Source organism: Phalaenopsis equestris, unplaced genomic scaffold (assembly GCF_001263595.1).
Source record: "Phalaenopsis equestris unplaced genomic scaffold, ASM126359v1 Scaffold000002, whole genome shotgun sequence".
Classification (NCBI taxonomy): Eukaryota; Viridiplantae; Streptophyta; class Magnoliopsida; order Asparagales; family Orchidaceae; genus Phalaenopsis; species Phalaenopsis equestris.
This window is the reverse complement of record NW_018164444.1, coordinates 39,463,375-39,481,630: the sequence shown is the minus strand read 5'-3', so window position 1 is coordinate 39,481,630 and position 18,256 is coordinate 39,463,375. Positions and strand designations below refer to the sequence as shown.

The 18,256-nt window shown below is 36.9% G+C and overlaps 1 protein-coding gene across 4 annotated transcripts in view; it reads right to left on the bottom strand.

Moving 5' to 3' along the window:
* Nucleotides 1-18,256, bottom strand: part of LOC110018053 (DExH-box ATP-dependent RNA helicase DExH3) — an 83,198-nt gene that overhangs the window by 50,973 nt on the left and 13,969 nt on the right. For all 4 annotated transcript variants that reach the window (XR_002293325.1, XR_002293324.1, XR_002293326.1 and 1 more), the window contains exon 5: nt 6,446-6,541. Coding sequence is in view for 1 of the 4 variants with exons in the window: in XM_020715278.1 (XP_020570937.1) it covers nt 6,446-6,541 (96 nt within the window). In the remaining 3 variants the exon portion in view is untranslated. The remainder of the gene's footprint in view (nt 1-6,445; nt 6,542-18,256) is intronic.

Here is an 18,256-nt window from a genome sequence, read left to right as displayed (position 1 = left end):
AGCCGTTACCGTGGAAGCAATTGGCGGGGAATTGAATTATTTCCTTTTAGGCACACTGCTTAAATGGAAAAGTTTAATGGGGGATTAATTGATAAATTTGAAATTTAAAATTTGAAATCTCAAATTGTTTAGCCTGTGTTAAGCTCGAGTCCAGCCCAAATTGCACCGAACCGCACCCCGTTAAATTAAAAAAAAAAGTGCATCGATATTCGTGTCATTTGTGCGCGCATATAACCCTAGCAATATGGGTGTCCTTCCTAGCTAAAATCGACGTTTCGGACGCGTCGGCGCGATCCGTTTCGTCATCCGGGATCGTTCGGACGAGTTTGTCGGCTGGAGAGTCAATTTAAGCCAAAATCGTGTGGTGCAGGGAGTGCGTGAAAAGCGGCGTTCGCGAGTAATCGAGTCACAAAGGGTTCACCTAAGGCTGTTGATCCTATAGGAACTCAATTTCGGGCCCTCTACATGTTGGTCCTGAGCCCTTGCAACTAAAAGTTGAATGCGAGTTCTTCACAAAAATGAGTCAAGAAGTGGTTTGAAGTTCTACGGGAGGTGGGTTCCATTGCTAGTCCGCTAGGATAGTCAATAAGAACTCCTGAAGCTAGATCCTAGGTTCTAAGATTAGGAGGCTAAGACCTCACTAAAAATGAGGCCAACAATATATAACCATCACTTTGAACAATATACCTGAGATATCTAAAATGTTCACCCCTTTTAATAACTCAATCACCATAGTTACAACCCCGCCACTAGTTTACTACTAAAATTACATTCCATGTATTCAATTTTAGATCTACTCAAATAAAAATTTTTAGACTCGGAAGTTAACTTTCATAATTCAATTTCTTCCTAAACTCTCTCTAGTTTTATCCGCAATAAGGATATCATCAGTCAAAAAACGTACACCGAGAAACATAACTCCAACAAATGCCCAGTAAGAACATTTATAACTAAAGAAAAAATATATGAGCTTAAAGTTGATCCTGAATGTAATACAACATAAATAGAAAAATGCTTGGTCAATCCTCCTTGTGTTCAAACACAACAACTCCAAGATATATATATCTTTAGTGACTTGAATATGAGCAATATCAACACCTTTCTTTTCTAGAAATCTCCAAAGTGCTTATCTTGGAACCTTATCATAAGATTTTTCTAAATCAATAAAAATCATATGCAGATTCTCCTTCTCTCTATAGGATTCCTTGAGAGCATTACAAGAAATTTAAAATTTTAGGACTCGATTAGGCAACCTATTGATGAGAAATGTGGATGTGCGTATGACAACCCCCCAAAAGTGTTTAGGCACATGATTAAAGAACATAAATGGCATGGGCCACCTCAAGCAAGTAGTTATTCTCCCTTTCAAAAATCTCATTTAGTTGAGAAGTATCCGCACAAATAAATGATAACATTATTGAAAAGATAAAGGCTGAAAATGGAATGAAAATATTCCACAACAATATATGGTTTAATGACTGGATTTTGCTTTGAAATTGAGTGAAGATCATGGAATGAAAAGAATGAAATATGTGGTTGTTTTAGATTTTTCTTTCATAACGTTGTTCTTGTATGATCATTATATTTATTTGTGAGAATATCCAAATATCACTGTGAATTATAGAAAAATGATGTGAAAGTTTGTATTGCAGTATAGAGTATATATGTCTAATATGTTTAAAAAGTTGACAAGCTTCACATTGATAGAGATTGAATTTTTTATAAATAAATATGAAAACATCTTTTCATTGTATGCAAAAGTTGGATGATCAAAGCAAAAATGACTCAACATAACTTGATTTTTAACTAAAACAGACTTAAAATTGGAAACTAGGTTAACAGAATTTGAACTAAACTCAAGAAATAAAACTTTACAGATGAACTTGTCTACCACCAAAATTATTTCATTTAAGCAAGTATAGACTATCACGCATCTCAACATCGTCAATCAAATTCCCCGAATCCACTATCTGAAAATCACAAAGATTGGAAAAGAATTTAGGCGCACATTTTAAATTTCGAGTATGTTTGATGATTGAAAGTAGTTGCAGCCTAATTTTGGAACATAAAGAACAGAGTTGAGATGAAGATCCTTTCTGAATTCAACTAATCCAATTCCTTCGACTCGTGAGAATGAATCATCAGTTATTGCTACTGCAGTTTGATTAGTATATGAGTTGTAAGAAGGTTGTAAGAAGTTGATGTCTCCCATCATATGATCTAAGGCTCTGAAATCAACTATCCAATGTTTTAATTTATTATTTTGGACCATAAAAACATATGCTAACAGTCTAGTGGGCTGCTCGACAGAACATTGTGGTATTTATCCAGAACTAGAAGCATGACTACACATTTTCTGCAGTGCCTCAATTTGCCCCTAGTGAACGGGTTGAATTTTGCATTCTTGCTGGTTATTAAAGCAACATTTGTGTGATTCTCCAACCTTCTATTAGATGGCTTCCAATCTATATATTTGTCGTGTGATTTTCAACATGTTTCATTTGCATGATCAAGTTTCTTACAATAATCACTCAATGGTCATCCTTTTCTAGGCTTATTATTCTAAAAGATTTTACGAGTGTACACGATTGATCTTTCAACAGATGGTGGGTGTTGTGCGGTTGTCTGTCTTCATGAACTTCTTTGAGTTCACCTCCCTTCGAATTTTTACAAAAGCCTCCCAAATGTTAAGAATGGGTTTACTTATAAATCTCCCTCTGACTTCATCTAGATCTTTATCAAAACCAAGGAAAAACTTAATGGTCCTTTTATGTTTAGTAATCCTCCTAAAAAAAGCAGAATCATCGGGGTGATTCCAAGAAAAAATATCGTATCCAATTGCAGCCAACGTGTGTGTTGAAATATTGAGTTAGATTTGATTCTCCCTTTTATAAATTAGTTTGTTTGGACTCAATCTCAATTAACTCTCAAGCAATTTTCAGTGCTAGAATAGATGTCATGTGCAACCTCTCATATCTCCTTAGTCGTCCTATAAACCAAGAAGTTTTATCCAACCTTTGTGGTCATAAACTTTATTAACTATGACAGAACCATGAGGTCGTCAAGTTTTCAGACCCGATATTTGGAATCTCACTTCTGAAGCTGAGATTTCGCCTGTGAGATGTTCATCTTTTCCTTTGTTGCATACATGCATGAAGATAGAGTGTGACCATTAAAAAAACTTATAACCTTGCAGTTTATGGTTTGTGACAAGATGAGAAGAGCTATCATGTGCGATAAGGATTGGAGATGTAGGCTTGAATATCAAGATGACTTCCAAGGAAGAAGATTGCGAAGCAATGTCATATTTAGTCATGATAAAAATGTGAGAGATGAGGTCAAAGTTTTCAAGCCGGCTAAGGTTGGGAATACTTAAGTTGAGGAGAAATCGAGAAAGTCGAAGTTGAAGAGGAAGAGGAATCAAATAAGCAAGACGCAAGAGACGGATCTAGCGGTGAGTTCTATAGCTAGAAAATGCAAAGACCAATCTGAGAGAGTAAGGGAAGAGCTTCGGTGTTGGTTGCTTGTGTGTGCTTGCCTTCCTCCTACGTGTGTACGAGAGAGGCAAGCGAGAAGGACTTATGCTTCAGGACTCGCAAGACTCACTAAAAAAAATGTGAGGCAGGAAGGTGTTTGCTTCTTGTAGTGAATGAAACAGAGGCAAATAAAGACTCTCTTGCACAAACCAAGAGAGGTGAGGATGCTCGACAACATAACAATGCAAAGAGGAGGTATTCCGCGAATTGTAAGAATTGAACGAAAGGACGATAGTTGCGGTTTTCTCAGGCAGCGAGAGTAGTGAGATGAGAGAAGCATGGTGGCTTTGATACCATGAATAAATTTGAGAGAAATTTTTGTTCAACACAATAATAACTTACACCATAATATATATATATATATATATCTTGGGTGAATAAGTTGCTATTGACTCCCTACATGTTAAAATAACAAGCAAATACATAATGCAGGTAAGAAACTAGGGACTCTTTTACAGTTTAATACAAGAACCTAGTAATTAGCATGCAAGTCACAAAATAAAAAACTAGAATCCCTTTAAATTAGGAATACCATCAAAATAGAAAAATATGGAAATAGGAAACATTTAATAAAGAAAAAAAATAAACATTCAAATATTATGAGTAAAGGAAATAAGTTCATTCATGATCGGAATAAAACTGATGAAGAATGAATTGGGATTAATTTAATTTAATTATAATCCCTTTTCAAATCTACAATCACACATCTAATAAGTAAAAACAGAATGCAATATGAATTTGCAAGGAACATTTTAAAAAAATAGATTAAGTTAATTAAATGATAAGAAAGAAGATCTTGCATAGCATAGAAAAAAGATAAAGAGACTCATAGGAGAAGCCTGCGCCTGTGTAGCGGTGCTTAATGGACCGTGGATGGGAAGTTAATATGGTACCGAAGGGCTGCTAGGAGATTCAAGTTGTGGATCCTTTTTGCAATTGCAAGACAAGAAGCCTAAGTCGGGACACGGGTGAAACAACCCTAACACACATTTACACTTTAATTAAAAAAATTATTGAGTCGAGCTAGTGGGGGCAAGGGATCCCATTGCCCGCACTGTAGCTCCCCTCAAGCTTCAATATATAACCTTAGGGCTTGAATATTGAAATAGAAATTGAATAAGGTTTAGAAGATCAATAAAATCAACTTATAAATAGGAGTTACAATCGAGTTGAATGATTAGTTGCATATTAAAAATAGGAACTTGATCATATGAAATATGGAGTATATTTTCAAACTATTTGTTAGAAGAAAGATTGGAGAGCAACTAGTAGTCTAAGCTGAAACTAACATAGCAAAAATTTATAAGATGGAGGGAAAATATATCGATAAAAAGCAAAAATATATATATCTATTGGACTCAATGTGCCACACATTGTATTGATGTAATAATTGAAAAACTTAAAAATTTACAACGGCGTAAGAACGCCTTGACTAAAGGAAAGAAAATTATAAGTTTATTTGTTATTTGCACTCTGGCATAATAACCTCTTTCACTACCTCTTCTAATAACTCGCCCAATTGCTTTAGTTCATCTCCCTAATTTACCTCTCCCTAGTTGTCATGTTGGATTCAAGTAAGAAAGAATTTAACTCAAAGATAAAAGGATCGTAGCCAAAATGGATCAATTTAAACTTGATAGGGCTCATATAAAACTTAAAAGGCCTGGTACTCAAAGATAAGAGTTATCTCGTAAGTGAATCAATTTCAGCTTTAAACAAGTAGAAATTGAGCCTTAAAACAAAACCATACGTGTGCGTACATGCAGGAGAACAAAGAAGGGATGATACATGGAACCATTGAAATATCCTAGTTTATACCACCCAAACTTTAAAGAGCACAATAAAACTACCAGACTTTCATGCTCATGATTTACTAAATTCTTAAATATTTTGTTTTACCACACGCTAGCCCAAAGGGTTTCTTGTTCCCTTCAAAATCTTGGATGGTAGTTTCAGAAATAAGGAAGATTTGAGCGAAACAAATTAATTTTGAAATTTTGATTTCTAGCTGAATCAAATTTTAACTGAGCCAATTCAAAAATAAACTGGTTTGAAAGACAAAACCTAAACAGATAACTTTTTTCTTAAGCTAAGCTTGAGCCAAGACAAGAAAATTTTATCTCTAAATAAAAGACAGGCAAGGAATCATAGTTAAGATGCCTCCAACATATTCAGTAATTCTGAAATTTAATTACTAAAATTAACCTTTTTATACATACAAGGGTTAAGTTTGCATAAAACACTTTTCCAGACCCTATATCAGTGAGAGCTTCATGTCTTGGGTATGCCTTAATTTAGCAATTCAATTTCAAAAACTGGAATTTCATTCACAAACTTCCAACAATCCTATGAATGAAACTAGTGATACTTTTACACATTTTTTCCTTTCTTATTCATCCTTCTAAACCTCTAAATAAAAAAAAAAAGTTTTGAAAGACGCCTAACGCTGGAAAAATCCAATATAAATTTGCACAAAATACACGCTGAACTTATCAATCATGGAGGGTCAAATCAAAATGAAGTAGGATAAACAGGACAAAGAATACAAAATCCACGCATCTAACTATGAGATACTCATAATTATAAAACGTTATCCTGATTCAAATAAAAGGCTTCCCATATGCTGTTTTAATTGTTTAAGCTTGGATCATTTCAGAATACTGCCAATATTTTTCCATAATTATCCTACTATATCAAGAACGAGGCAAAGGATTCCATGCCTGATAATTGCAAAAAATACAAAAGCATATGTTCGCTCCCAAAAAATCCAACTTAAATGCAACTAATGGCGTTTTGAATCACAAGAAGAACGTATTCAAGAGATGCTGCAAGATTTTCTCACACATTCATATAAAACTACTGATAACAAACATTAAAACATAGGAAGGAGATAAGAATACAGCATAAACCTGATTTCGAGAAATGGCCTCCAACAATGCCTCCTTTTCTTTGTAAGATGGGAGACTTCTACGAAATTCAAGCATCTTTAGGCCCTCTGGAGATTCCTATGAAAGGAAGAAAACGCCAAACAAACCATCAGAAGAGAGTCAAAAAAATAGACTGGTATTACGTTGCAAGTTGAGCAAGGTGGCATTAAGAGTGTTGCAAAATCTTATGCGGGCAGACAGCACCACAAAATTAACAAGTACATCAGAGAAAAATTTGAGACCAATCTGCGTCCCCCAAGTTGAGTTTTGAAAATCAAATGACTAATCACTCAAAAGAGTTAATTACATCAAAACGCCCAGTCAAAAAAGTAAAGTTGTGAGAAGGTACAATAAAAAACGTAGAAACCTTGTTCCAATTAAATTAATGTTAGGTTTGAGAATAGGCGGGATAGTTTTATTACGTTGCAAGTTGAGCAAGGTGGCATTAAGAGTGTTGCAAAATCTCATGCGGGCAGACCGCAACAAAAAATTAATAGGTACATCAGGAAAAATATGAAGCCAATCTGCGTCCCCCAATTTGATTTTTGAAAATCAAATGACTAATCACTCAAAAAGGGTTAATTACATTAAAACGCTCAGTCAAAAAGGATAAAGTTGTGAGAAGGTACAATAAAAAAACGTAGAAACCCCGTTCCAATAAAATTGATGCTAAGTTTGAGAATATAGTCGGATAATTTTAATGATAGGAAGAGGAGAATAAATACATATTACAAGACCCAAATAAAATGAAAGACATAAATTCAAAAATCGGCCAACTAGGAAATACATAAATATGAAAAAGCAAAAATAAAGTAAGCAAATGAAAGTTAATAAAAACTGTAGCAGAAACTAGCCTAATAATTATAATATTCCCCCTCAAATTGAAACATAGATACTCATCATTCAAATAATGGCCGAGAAAGACTCTTGGTCAGGATATCTATTAATTGACCATTGGATAGGAAAAATGGAATGCAGATCTCCCCTGCATCGAGCTTCTCCTAAATGAAATGCATGTCAATCTAAACATGCTTGATCTGATCATGTTGAACCGGATTATAGGCAATACTAATGACGGTTTTATTATCACAGAGCAATTGGAGATGAGCAGAGACTAGCATACGCAATTCTCGAGCATGATGCGTAACCGAGCAATTCACAAATACCCAAGGACATGGAACAAAATTCAGTTTCAACGCTGCTCCAAGCCACAACCAACTGCTTTTTGTTTTTCCACATGACAAAGTTTCCCCACTCAAATGAGCAATATCTTAAGGCGGATTGTCGATCATTGACAAACCCAGCCCAATTTGTATATGTATAAACAGCAATAGAACGAGAGGTGTGGCTCGAGAAAAACAAAACCTAGCCTGGTGTGTATTTTAAGTAATGAAGAATCTTGTGGACAGCTCGGAGATTGTGCACATAGGGATCATGCATGAATTGGCCCACAATACCTGCTGCATGACAAATGACAGAGCGAGTAAAAGCGATCTTAATAAGTTTCCCCACAAGTCGTTGGTAGTGAGTCTTGTTCACCGGAATCACAATGGAAATAACAGCTAATTTTTCATTGGGATCAATTGGGACCATCACAGGGTTGCAAAGGAGAGTGTTATTCTATGTCAATAGATCAAACACGTATTTGCGCTAAGACAAGCAAATGCCCCAAATGACCGAGCAACTTCCACGCCTAAGAAGTACCAGAGTGACCCAAAGTCATTCATTTCAAATGAAGTAGCAAGAATACGTTTCAGAGACTCCAACGTTGGTAGATCATCACCTGTAAGCACAATATCGTCGACATTGACGACAAGGATAGCAATTTTGCCACTGGACGAATGCCGAAAAAAGAGAGTATGATCTGATTGGGCCTGAGAAAAACCATGACCCATTACTGCATTTGTGAACTTACCGAACCAGGCCTTTTAAGAATTGCTTTAGTCCATAGAGGGACATTCGCAGTCGGCACACTTGTCCTTGGGGAACAGTAGATTCAAAGCTTGGAGGGAGGCACATGTACACCTCCTCTGTGAGATCCCCTTTAGAAAAGCATTTTTGACATCCCGTTGGATCAAAGGCTAATCCAAATTCACAACAAGGGAGATCAGGACCCGAATGGTGTTTAATTTAGCAACCAGAGCAAATAACTCCTCATAATCAACTCCATATGTTTGTGAGTAGCCTTTGGCGACTAACTTTGTCTTGTTACGCTCAAAGGATCCATCAGAGCTAAAATTGATGCTAAAGAATTCATGTCCTAAAAAGAGGTAATGGGCTCCTCAGTGGAAACATCCGTGCACCGAGTATAGACACAGAGAATGGAAGGAGACTCTTGTTGTTTGGTAGGTGGTGGATGCAGAGAGATGGAGAGCTGGTCGGATATAGTGGTTGAAGATATATCCACATGAGTCAGATAAGGAATAATGTCCAATAAATCAGGCTCCCTTTCACTTGAGATAGTGACATAGAAGTGGGCAACACTTTGAAATGAGACATCGACACTTATATAGAGTTAATTTGTGGCAAGATTAAGAGGTTGATAGCCTTTTTGAGAGGCAAAATATCCAAGGAAGACACATTTAATAGAGTTGTAATCAAGCTTACTTTAATTAGAGGTAGTGCTCCAAAAAAAGGTCGTGCACCCAAAAATTTTAGGTTCAAGAGTGGTGAAGAACCGATTGGTAAAGAAAAATGACATCAAGGTAGCAGATTGAATTCTAAAGTTATGAATTTTTGTGGGAATTTTATTGATGAGATAGGTTGTAATAAGCACGGCATCATTTCAAAACATTTTCGGGACATTAGATTGAAACATAATAGAGCGAGCTACTTCTCGAAAATGTAGGTATTTTCTCACGACTACATTTTGTTGAGGTGTGTCCGTACATGAGTGATGATGAAGGATGTCAATATTTAACAAGAACTCGACTAAAATAGAAGTAAAAAATTCACGGCCATTGTCGGTTCGAAGGACTAGAATTAAAGTTTTGAATTGGGTTATAATAAAGGAGTGAAAGTATTTTAAGGTGGCAACAGCTTCAGATTTATCTGTTAAGATATAGACTCACGTCATTCAAATGTGGTCATCAATTAAGGAAAGACACCGCCATTTATTAGTGTAGTTGGGAGTACGAAAGGGTTCCCACAAGTCGTTGTGAATAGGAGAAAGGGGACCGGAAGGTGTGTAAGGATGAGATGGATAAGGAATGTGATGATGTTTAGCTAATTGACTAATCGCACATTTTAAGTTGGCAAGATTTTTATTAGTAAACATCGATAGATACAATTGTTTTAAATACTAAAAACTGGGATGACCAAAGTGATAATGTAACAACATAATAGGACATTTAAAGGATCCAGAAAAGTTGCAATAATTGGGAGAAGTGTCATCGTTCTCCGTGTCTTTCTCTTGAAAGAAGTAGAGTTTAGCTACTCTTTTAGCAGTTTCAATCATCCTCCCCGAATGACGATCCAAAAAGACACTAACATTAGGAGAAAAATTAACAATGTAATCCATGTCATGTTTCAACTTACTAACAGATAACAAGTTACACTTCAATAGAAAGACATGCAACACTAATTCCAGAGTTAGACAGGTTGTTAACACAACTGATCCTTCACCAACAATAGAGTTACAAGAGTCATCAGCAACTTTAACTGTTTCTTTTCCAGAGCATAGATAATAAGTTGAGAAAGCTTACTAACAGATAAAAAGTTACACTTCAACAGAGGGACATGTAACACTGATTCCAGAGTTAGAATGGTTGTTAACACAATTGATCCTTCACCGACAATAGAGTTACAAGAGTCATCAACAATTTTAACTGTTTCTTTTCTAGAGCATAGATAATATATTGAGAAAACTTGAGAGCATCCAGTGATGTGGTTCGTAACACCTGAATCAATGATCCATGAACTAGAAAAAATAGTGAGTGTCATAGAAGTGATACCTTGACGGACGTCAGAGGTTGACAAGTTGTAAGTGAACCGAATTGATTCGAGCAGTTTGATTAATTGCTTCATCTGACTCTTAAGACAATCGGGTGATTCCAGAGTATTCCTAGTAAGAGCTGGTTCTACCGTAGTAAATTCGAATGTCGTAATGATTCAAATGTCGTAGTGAGACCCTTGGCTGAAGATTTCTATATCGGTTTCCCATGAAGTTTCCAACTCTTTTCTTGAGTATGATTGGGTTTGTGACGGTAATCATAAGTGGACCAAGTAGCTCGATGAGGGTTTTATAAGTGTTGAATACTATTAGTGGCTAACGCAAAGGATTCGACTGAAGTGGACATGTTGAGCATGACAATTCTCTGGCTCTCTTCGCATCGAATTTATGTGAATGCAACAGCATAAGTGGAAGGGGATCCCGACCAAGGATACGGTCGTGGACTACATCAAGCTCTTTGTTAAAGCCTGCTAGAAATTGGAACAGACAATCTTTTTCTACAATTTTCTGAAAAAGGGAAAGATCGGTCGACGATTCCCACGTGTAGTTATAATAAAGATCACATTCCATCCAAAAAGCTATTTATTCATTGTAGTACTGGGTCATTGTTCTCGATCCCTGTTTTGCCTCACGGATCGTCTTAAGAACCTCAAAAAGTTGGTTGGAGTTCCCCGCATTCGAGTAGGTGTCTCGAACTGTTGTCCATAGAGCCCTAGAAGATGGAATAATCATATACGACGGTCAATCACAGTCTCCATGGAGTTAATCAACCATGATATGACCATGGAATTCTCCACTTCCTACGCTTCATACGTCTGGTCAGTTTTATAATGTTCACGAATCATTCTCATGAGATAGTTGAATTTCTTGTGTTCGTTGACGAACAAAGACACGACTTGAAAACATTGGAGAAAATTAGAAGCATTCAGTTTATGGGTGGTGATTGGGAAGTTCATGTGGTTTTCGGTCCTCAACTACATAGGAATCGAGATTGTTTTTACCCTCCTGTGGACTCAAGCACACTATTGAGAGAAGGCTTGGTGGTGGAAGAATCTACCATGATTTTAACTGAATCAAATGTGATGTTGGGTTACCGAGACATAGAAAACTCCTAAAGACTAGACAGGATAGTCACTGGTGGCAAAAAAAAATCCAGAAACAATAACCGGAGTGAGCAGGCCGGCTGGAGAAAGATTCAGACTGGCGGCAAGGACCTCCGGCGCCTAGAAAGGACTACTGGCAAGCCAAGCGACGGTTCTGCAAGAAGGCGGCGTTGAATCCGGCCGGTGCAGTGACCTCTAGCGCTGGAAAGGGGGCCGACAGCAAGTAAAAGTCAATAGAAGAGACAACCAGTTGGGAGCACCTGACAGTATGTGGAAAAAGTAGGTTGGGAAAACAATCGGCTAGAAAAATTCCTCCACAAGGTGCAACAGAGAGAAAACAACAGCTAGGGAAAATTCCTCCACGAACTACAGTGGAGAAAAACTCTACGAACTACAGCAAGGAAAAATAAGTCATCCAGCTAATACCACAGTCAGCCCCGATCCCTGCAGCAAGGAACACTGTAGGCTAGAGAAGACAAGAACCCGTCAATAGAAAAAACTCTAGGAAGACCCGGCAGCTAGGGTTAGATCCTTGGCTCTGATACCATGTCAGGTTTGGTATAAATACATATTACAAGACCCAAATAAAAAAATTATATAAATTCATAAATGGACCAACTAAGAAATACATAAATATGTAAACGGAAAATAAAAGAAGCAAATAAAAGCTAAAAATAACTGGATAAGTAATTAGTCTAATAATTAGTAATTAGTCTAATAATTAGGCTAATAATTCTAAAAATTACCCAATGAAGAAAAGGTAAAAAAAACATTTTAAAAATTACTACATGCCTATGAAATACAAGAGAAAACAAAAGATGTGAAATATTAAAAAAATTCCAAAATCAAAACATATTTTGAAAAAAAAAAAAAGAAAACCCTCGACTCTAAAGAGAACTGACAAATTCCTTCAAAAAGTCCCCAAATCTTGAAGAGATTTGTTGAAGGCAATAAGAATGCTGAAGAAATTGGTCTTTTATGAAAATAATAAAAAAATTAGGCCCGATTCTACAAAATCCTTCCTCGTCCTCACAATCTTGTCATGTCCTACTCACCACCACAGAGCTCTACCACATTGCCCAACCTCTGCTCGGATTATTGACCTCTCACTAAGGTTTCAATTTGAACAATAGATTAAGTTGTGATTGAGATCAGACGAGGTTTGCAATTCCAAGAGGGATCATATTATTTCCCCTAAACATAGCTATGTACAGCCAAGTCGTCGCACTATGGGTTCTGAAAATTCCCACTAGCTCTTTTTATATGAGTGATTCTAACTTAAATTTTTAAAAGACGGATTGGATATCAGATAAAACACTGCCCAACGATTTTACACTTATTTTGCAATGACTTTATGATATGATTAAGACCTTTTAAAGACACGAGTCCCTATAGTTAATCAAACTCCTCACTCGAGAGAAAGAACTTTCATTTATGGCTAGTTAGTCGGCTTTAAATGCTTTGCTTAAAATAGCATAAATGTAGTTCAGGAAAAAGAGAAAATACCAACATTGGCATAAAGCAAATGAGGGGGAAATAATAACGAGCACAACCAAGATCACTTAGTTTTGTTGCCAAGGTAAATGTGGACCTGGCATACGTAATTTACGAGTCAGTCAGTGCAACTTAACCTATGCAAGCCACCTTACTCTGTTAGTTGAGCCAAGCCACCATATATGCAATGTGTGTGTGTTTGAGATTAAATTTGATTAAACTTCCCACAAAAAGAAAAAAATCCAACTTAACTTAGAAATCATTATCAAAAACCTTAGGTTACGTCATCCAAAAGAATATCGTTGACCTATAGTGGATGTTTGATTACATAGCTAACTTTAAATTGACCTGGCAAACAAAGAGCTTCGTATCATTATCAACAATCATAGGTTACGCCATCCAAAAGAGCATCGCAAACTAATAGTGGATGTTTGATTAAATAGCTAACATTAAATTGACCTGGCAAACAAAGAGCTTCATACATAAAAAATACCTTATGTTCACAACACAAACTAAGTCATTTGGGAACATTTGAGCCATGGTTAGCCATAATATAATGGTGCAATTGGATAGCAAACAACTCAATCATTGGGCACCTGCATGTCGTTACTAACATAATTTTTTTTAGAGTGACCATGTAAACATAATTGACATGGCATTAGCTCTTAAATTCATCATACTTGGCAAATTGATGTAAATGATGGATAAGTAGGAGGTTTGATTAATTTTGGAGCAATTAGCAATTGCTTAAACACCTTTAGATTTCTCATTTCTTTAGATTTTTACATTTTTATTTGATTTGAGCCCAAAGTAATGACCGTTGTGATTTGTGGGCCAATGATAATATAATCCTTTTGATCAAAATTTACTGTCAGCACAATCAACACCTAGGTAACAAATTTAAAGCACACGTCTAGTGAGTGAGAATATGACTGGTGTCATATACCTCTGTAATAATATATGTATCCGCAATAAGAGTATTGGACATGATTGAGTTTTATTGTTTTGATCATTCTCAACTTTGCCCGCTTTTCTTCCGAGTGACTGAGTTAAAAATTGAGTTTACAGTGATGTACCCAAAGAAGTTTATCTTTAACAATTTCTAAAGGCCCTATACAAACATAAACCAAAATGATAAAAACAATTTGCAAATAAATATGTGATTCACAATCTAGCGCTGCAAACATTTTGATTAGGCTAGAGGAGTACGAATTCAAGATCATACTTTGATCATAATTGTTTTGAATTTAAATTTGTCACATAAATATTTTTCAAGAGATTCTTGACTTAAATCCTTGGGAAATTAAGGATCGGAGTTTAAAAATGAAACTTACATTCTACCATATGCGATGACCAGCCCACTAGAAAGCTTCTGCGCAGTATAATTTTAAATTTGAAAAGGCATTTAAAGCTATTTTGAAAGTGGAGAAAAATCTTAATGGGCTTTGCACATTTCTCAAAGCGTTATAAATTGAATTTAAATGTTCATAAGAGCATATAATGCTTTGAAAGTATTGAAATTTCAATATTTAATATCGGGAAGTTTATTTGAATACATGCAAGAAAAGTTATATTTAATAGTTAACAAATTTTAGAGAAAGAACGCACCTTTCGAAACACTTGCAAGATATGTTAATGCAATATCATTGAAATGTGTGCGCAACCTTTTATCTTAAAATCACTGTTCACATTCTATATGCTTGTAGATTTCTGTAAAATATGCAAGTGAAATATACCTTGTTTGTTTGCAGATATAAATAGTAAATATTTCAAATTTAAAATCTATAATCTTAAAGCAAATATTTTGCTTTAAAATACTTGTGTTATTGATTCCAGTAGACCCCAATGAATATTTTTTTTCTCTTATAAATATAAGAACAACCAAGGTCACTTCACAACCAGTTTAATTCACAATGTGATTTGAGAGCCTTAGAGGCAATGAGATTCTATTCATACCCATAAGCGAGTTGTTGAGTTCATCCTATGTACAATTTAATTTCAATTATGATTCTTATCAATTCATTTAACAATTGTACACATTTTCAACGTACATTTAATCGTTTTGTAATTCAAATTTTTATTTTCTTTGCGTTAAGTGGTCCAAAAAGTTGTTTTCATTTTGTTCTTTCAATTCAATTAGAAAAAAAAACACTCAACAACTTCTCAATGTCAAACCCATCCCTTGTGTGAAGCATTAAGTGTAATATTAGGATTGCCCACCCATGTCTAAGAATACATGCATTCTCAATATCAATAATTGTGGCTAGTGCCTATGATACCAGAACCAAGAAGGGAAAATAGCGGAAACACACAAAGCAAACTTTTATTAATATAGAGAGAGGACACAACACAAAATATGAACAACACAAGAAAACATCTTTGGGATGAATTCCAAGGGAGGTGGAGGTCGGGGCATCGTTGGCAGGGGTGATGGCAATAAAGGAATATCAGTGGCAGCGCGGGGAAGATGCAAAATTGCGGGCACAATAATGATGGAGGTGGGCAGCGGGTTTTGCAGCAGAACAGCAATGATCGGGGCTGAGATGAAAGCAGAGGAGGGGGCAAGCAATGTTGGAATGAATGGACAAGCAGTTGAATGTTGGGGTGACGTCCGGGGAGCTGGACGGCAAGAGTAAGCCTAAGCCATTGGGAGAAGGGTGATTGGATGTGGGGATGTAAGATGGGGAGGCCGACGTCAGCAACATCACCTCGGTGGAGGTACAGTCGGAGCATCACGAAATCCTCGGATACAGTCCTAGAGCAAGGAAAGCTCTCCACAAAGAAAATTTTAAAGTAGAACACAGCAAAAATTGCCAACAAACTCAGAAAACAAACATATAAATAGACCTCGCTAGGTGGAAAACAAGAAAAAAAAAAAGACAACAAAAAAGGAAAAAGGAGAAAAGGGTAGGCGGCAATGTCGCCCTCTCCGAACGTTGCTCGATCCGGGCGGGAGACACAAAAGGAAAGCTGCAAGTACCGCCCTCCTTTAATGTAGTTCGATTCTTTTGGAAACTTGGACCGGGTCCCCTGAACCGGTTCCGTCGATCCATCTTCCAGTCGGCTGAACCGACTGGCTTTCCCTCAGCCCTTCATCAGACTCCCATGGTTAAAGGAGATTCGACCTAATTTGTTGAAGCTTTTGGTTCCTTGTCATTAATCATGGGGGCGACTGGATTCTACTATCGGCTCAATCATCGAAGAAGTCGGCACCATTTGCACGCCCATGTCCCTATCGATCTACTCTCCTGAGACTATGGCCCATGCCTGTACTGTTGGATCCTCCCAAGGTAACCCACGGTCGGGTCAATCTGATATGCCACGAGAGTAGCCTGATATTCCCGTCCAATGTTGGAGCTGGTGGTACTGTGTCAACCGTGACGTCCTGACAACCTCTTTGGCGTAACTGTCTCGTGTCTAGAGCAGGTCCCGGTCCTTTCATCTTGTGTCGTCACTAGAACTAGCTCCACTGACATCGCTCTGCCAGTAAGAGTTCCGGTGATCTCAGGCTCTACCGAAGAAAGTAGAATGATGTGTTTCCCCTCCTTGGTAAATAAGTATGTGTTTCTAAATCCATCTTGTTGAGTCCTCTTGTCAAACTGTCAAGATCATCCCAATGGAAGGTGATAAACATCCATTAGGACCACGTCACACCAAACCTGACCCTATAGCTGGTCTTTGACCGAAAACTCTACCAGGCATCTCGAGTCAATGCTGATCCAATTTTCCTTCGTCACATTGGTGAATATGGCTAGGAATGCCTCTAAGTAGCAAGTCGTATATTATCTTCCATCTGACTTGATGCCACATTCTTGTTGCTCCCGTTGTCGATGATAAGATTGCATACATTTTTGTTCATGGTGCAGCGTGTAGAAAATGTTATAGGGAAGCCACTGCGAATTCTCTATGTCCTCAGTCTGCAGGATCCGTCGAATCACGAGCGCCTCTCCTTCATCGAAGGGAAGCTCATACACTTCACCTCGTCGCTAACCTCTTCCTCAACGTTCTAATCTGTGAGCGTGACTACCCTGTTAGTGGGACAATTGGAGGCTATGTGGTCATAGTCGTGGCATCGGCAACCTTTCCTAGCCACTACGGTGTTTGAGGAGCTACCTTTCTCCTACTTCTTCCCTCTCCAATCTGGAGTGTCACTCCTTTGCCCGACCTTGCCTGTGTCTCTTGGAGTACCCTTGTCGGTTCTTGTAGCTGTAGAAGAATGTCTGTCTGACGGCTGTTGCCTAAAGGATGATTGTTGTTTGCTCCGCTTTTGTTATGTCTCCACCTTCAGGGCTAGTGAATAAACATCTCCAAGTGACGAATAAAGTTATTGTACCACCCCCCCTGATAATGGGCTATGTTGTGCTCCTCGGGCTCGACCAGATCACACCTCATTTTGAAACTGATCAAACTACTCTGTGAACTCCTCTAATGATAGATCTCTTTGTTGCAGGTTGTAAAGTATCAGAAACATATCCTGACGGTAATAGGGTGGGAGGTATTTTCTCCGCATCGCCTTTTTAATCTTCTCTCGCCTGATAATCTTCTCACTACCTTCCATTTTCCTCTGTGCCCTCTTATCCTCTGGGACATCCTCATACTTGAAGATTCGTTCAACTGATTGCAGCAGTCAATGAAGTCTTCGAGATCCATACCTCCCTCAAATTCTAGTGAATCAACTTTGAAGCAGAAGTCTCTATGCCCTCCAAATGATACCAAAAGATATTTCTTCTCTATAATTCTCCCTAGGGAAGGGATTCAAATAGCCCTAGGGCTATAAATGAACCAATGCACTCGATGAACTCAAACTCGGCTCGATTAAGACTCGATCATGTTCGTTCAAATTACTACATAAACAAGCTTAAATAATTTTTAAAAGCTCGAAGCTTAGATGAACTAAACATGAACATAGTCGAACTTATTCATTTATGTTCACGATCAAACTTGTTTGTTGTTAATCAAGTAACTTGTTAAATACTCGATATTAAGTTCGATGATAGCTCGTATCAAATATATATTATTTAAATAAAATATAATTAACTATAATTAATTTAATTTAATATTTAATAGTAATATATTATTATATTAATAATATCTTTACATTAATTATTAATTATATATTTATTTTATTAAATTTTGGGTGTTATATGTGAAATTACATAAGACTTATGTGTTATGTATTAAATATCCATTAAAATTAACTTTAAACCACCACAAACCTCACTTTCTCTTTGGCCTTTTGTAGTT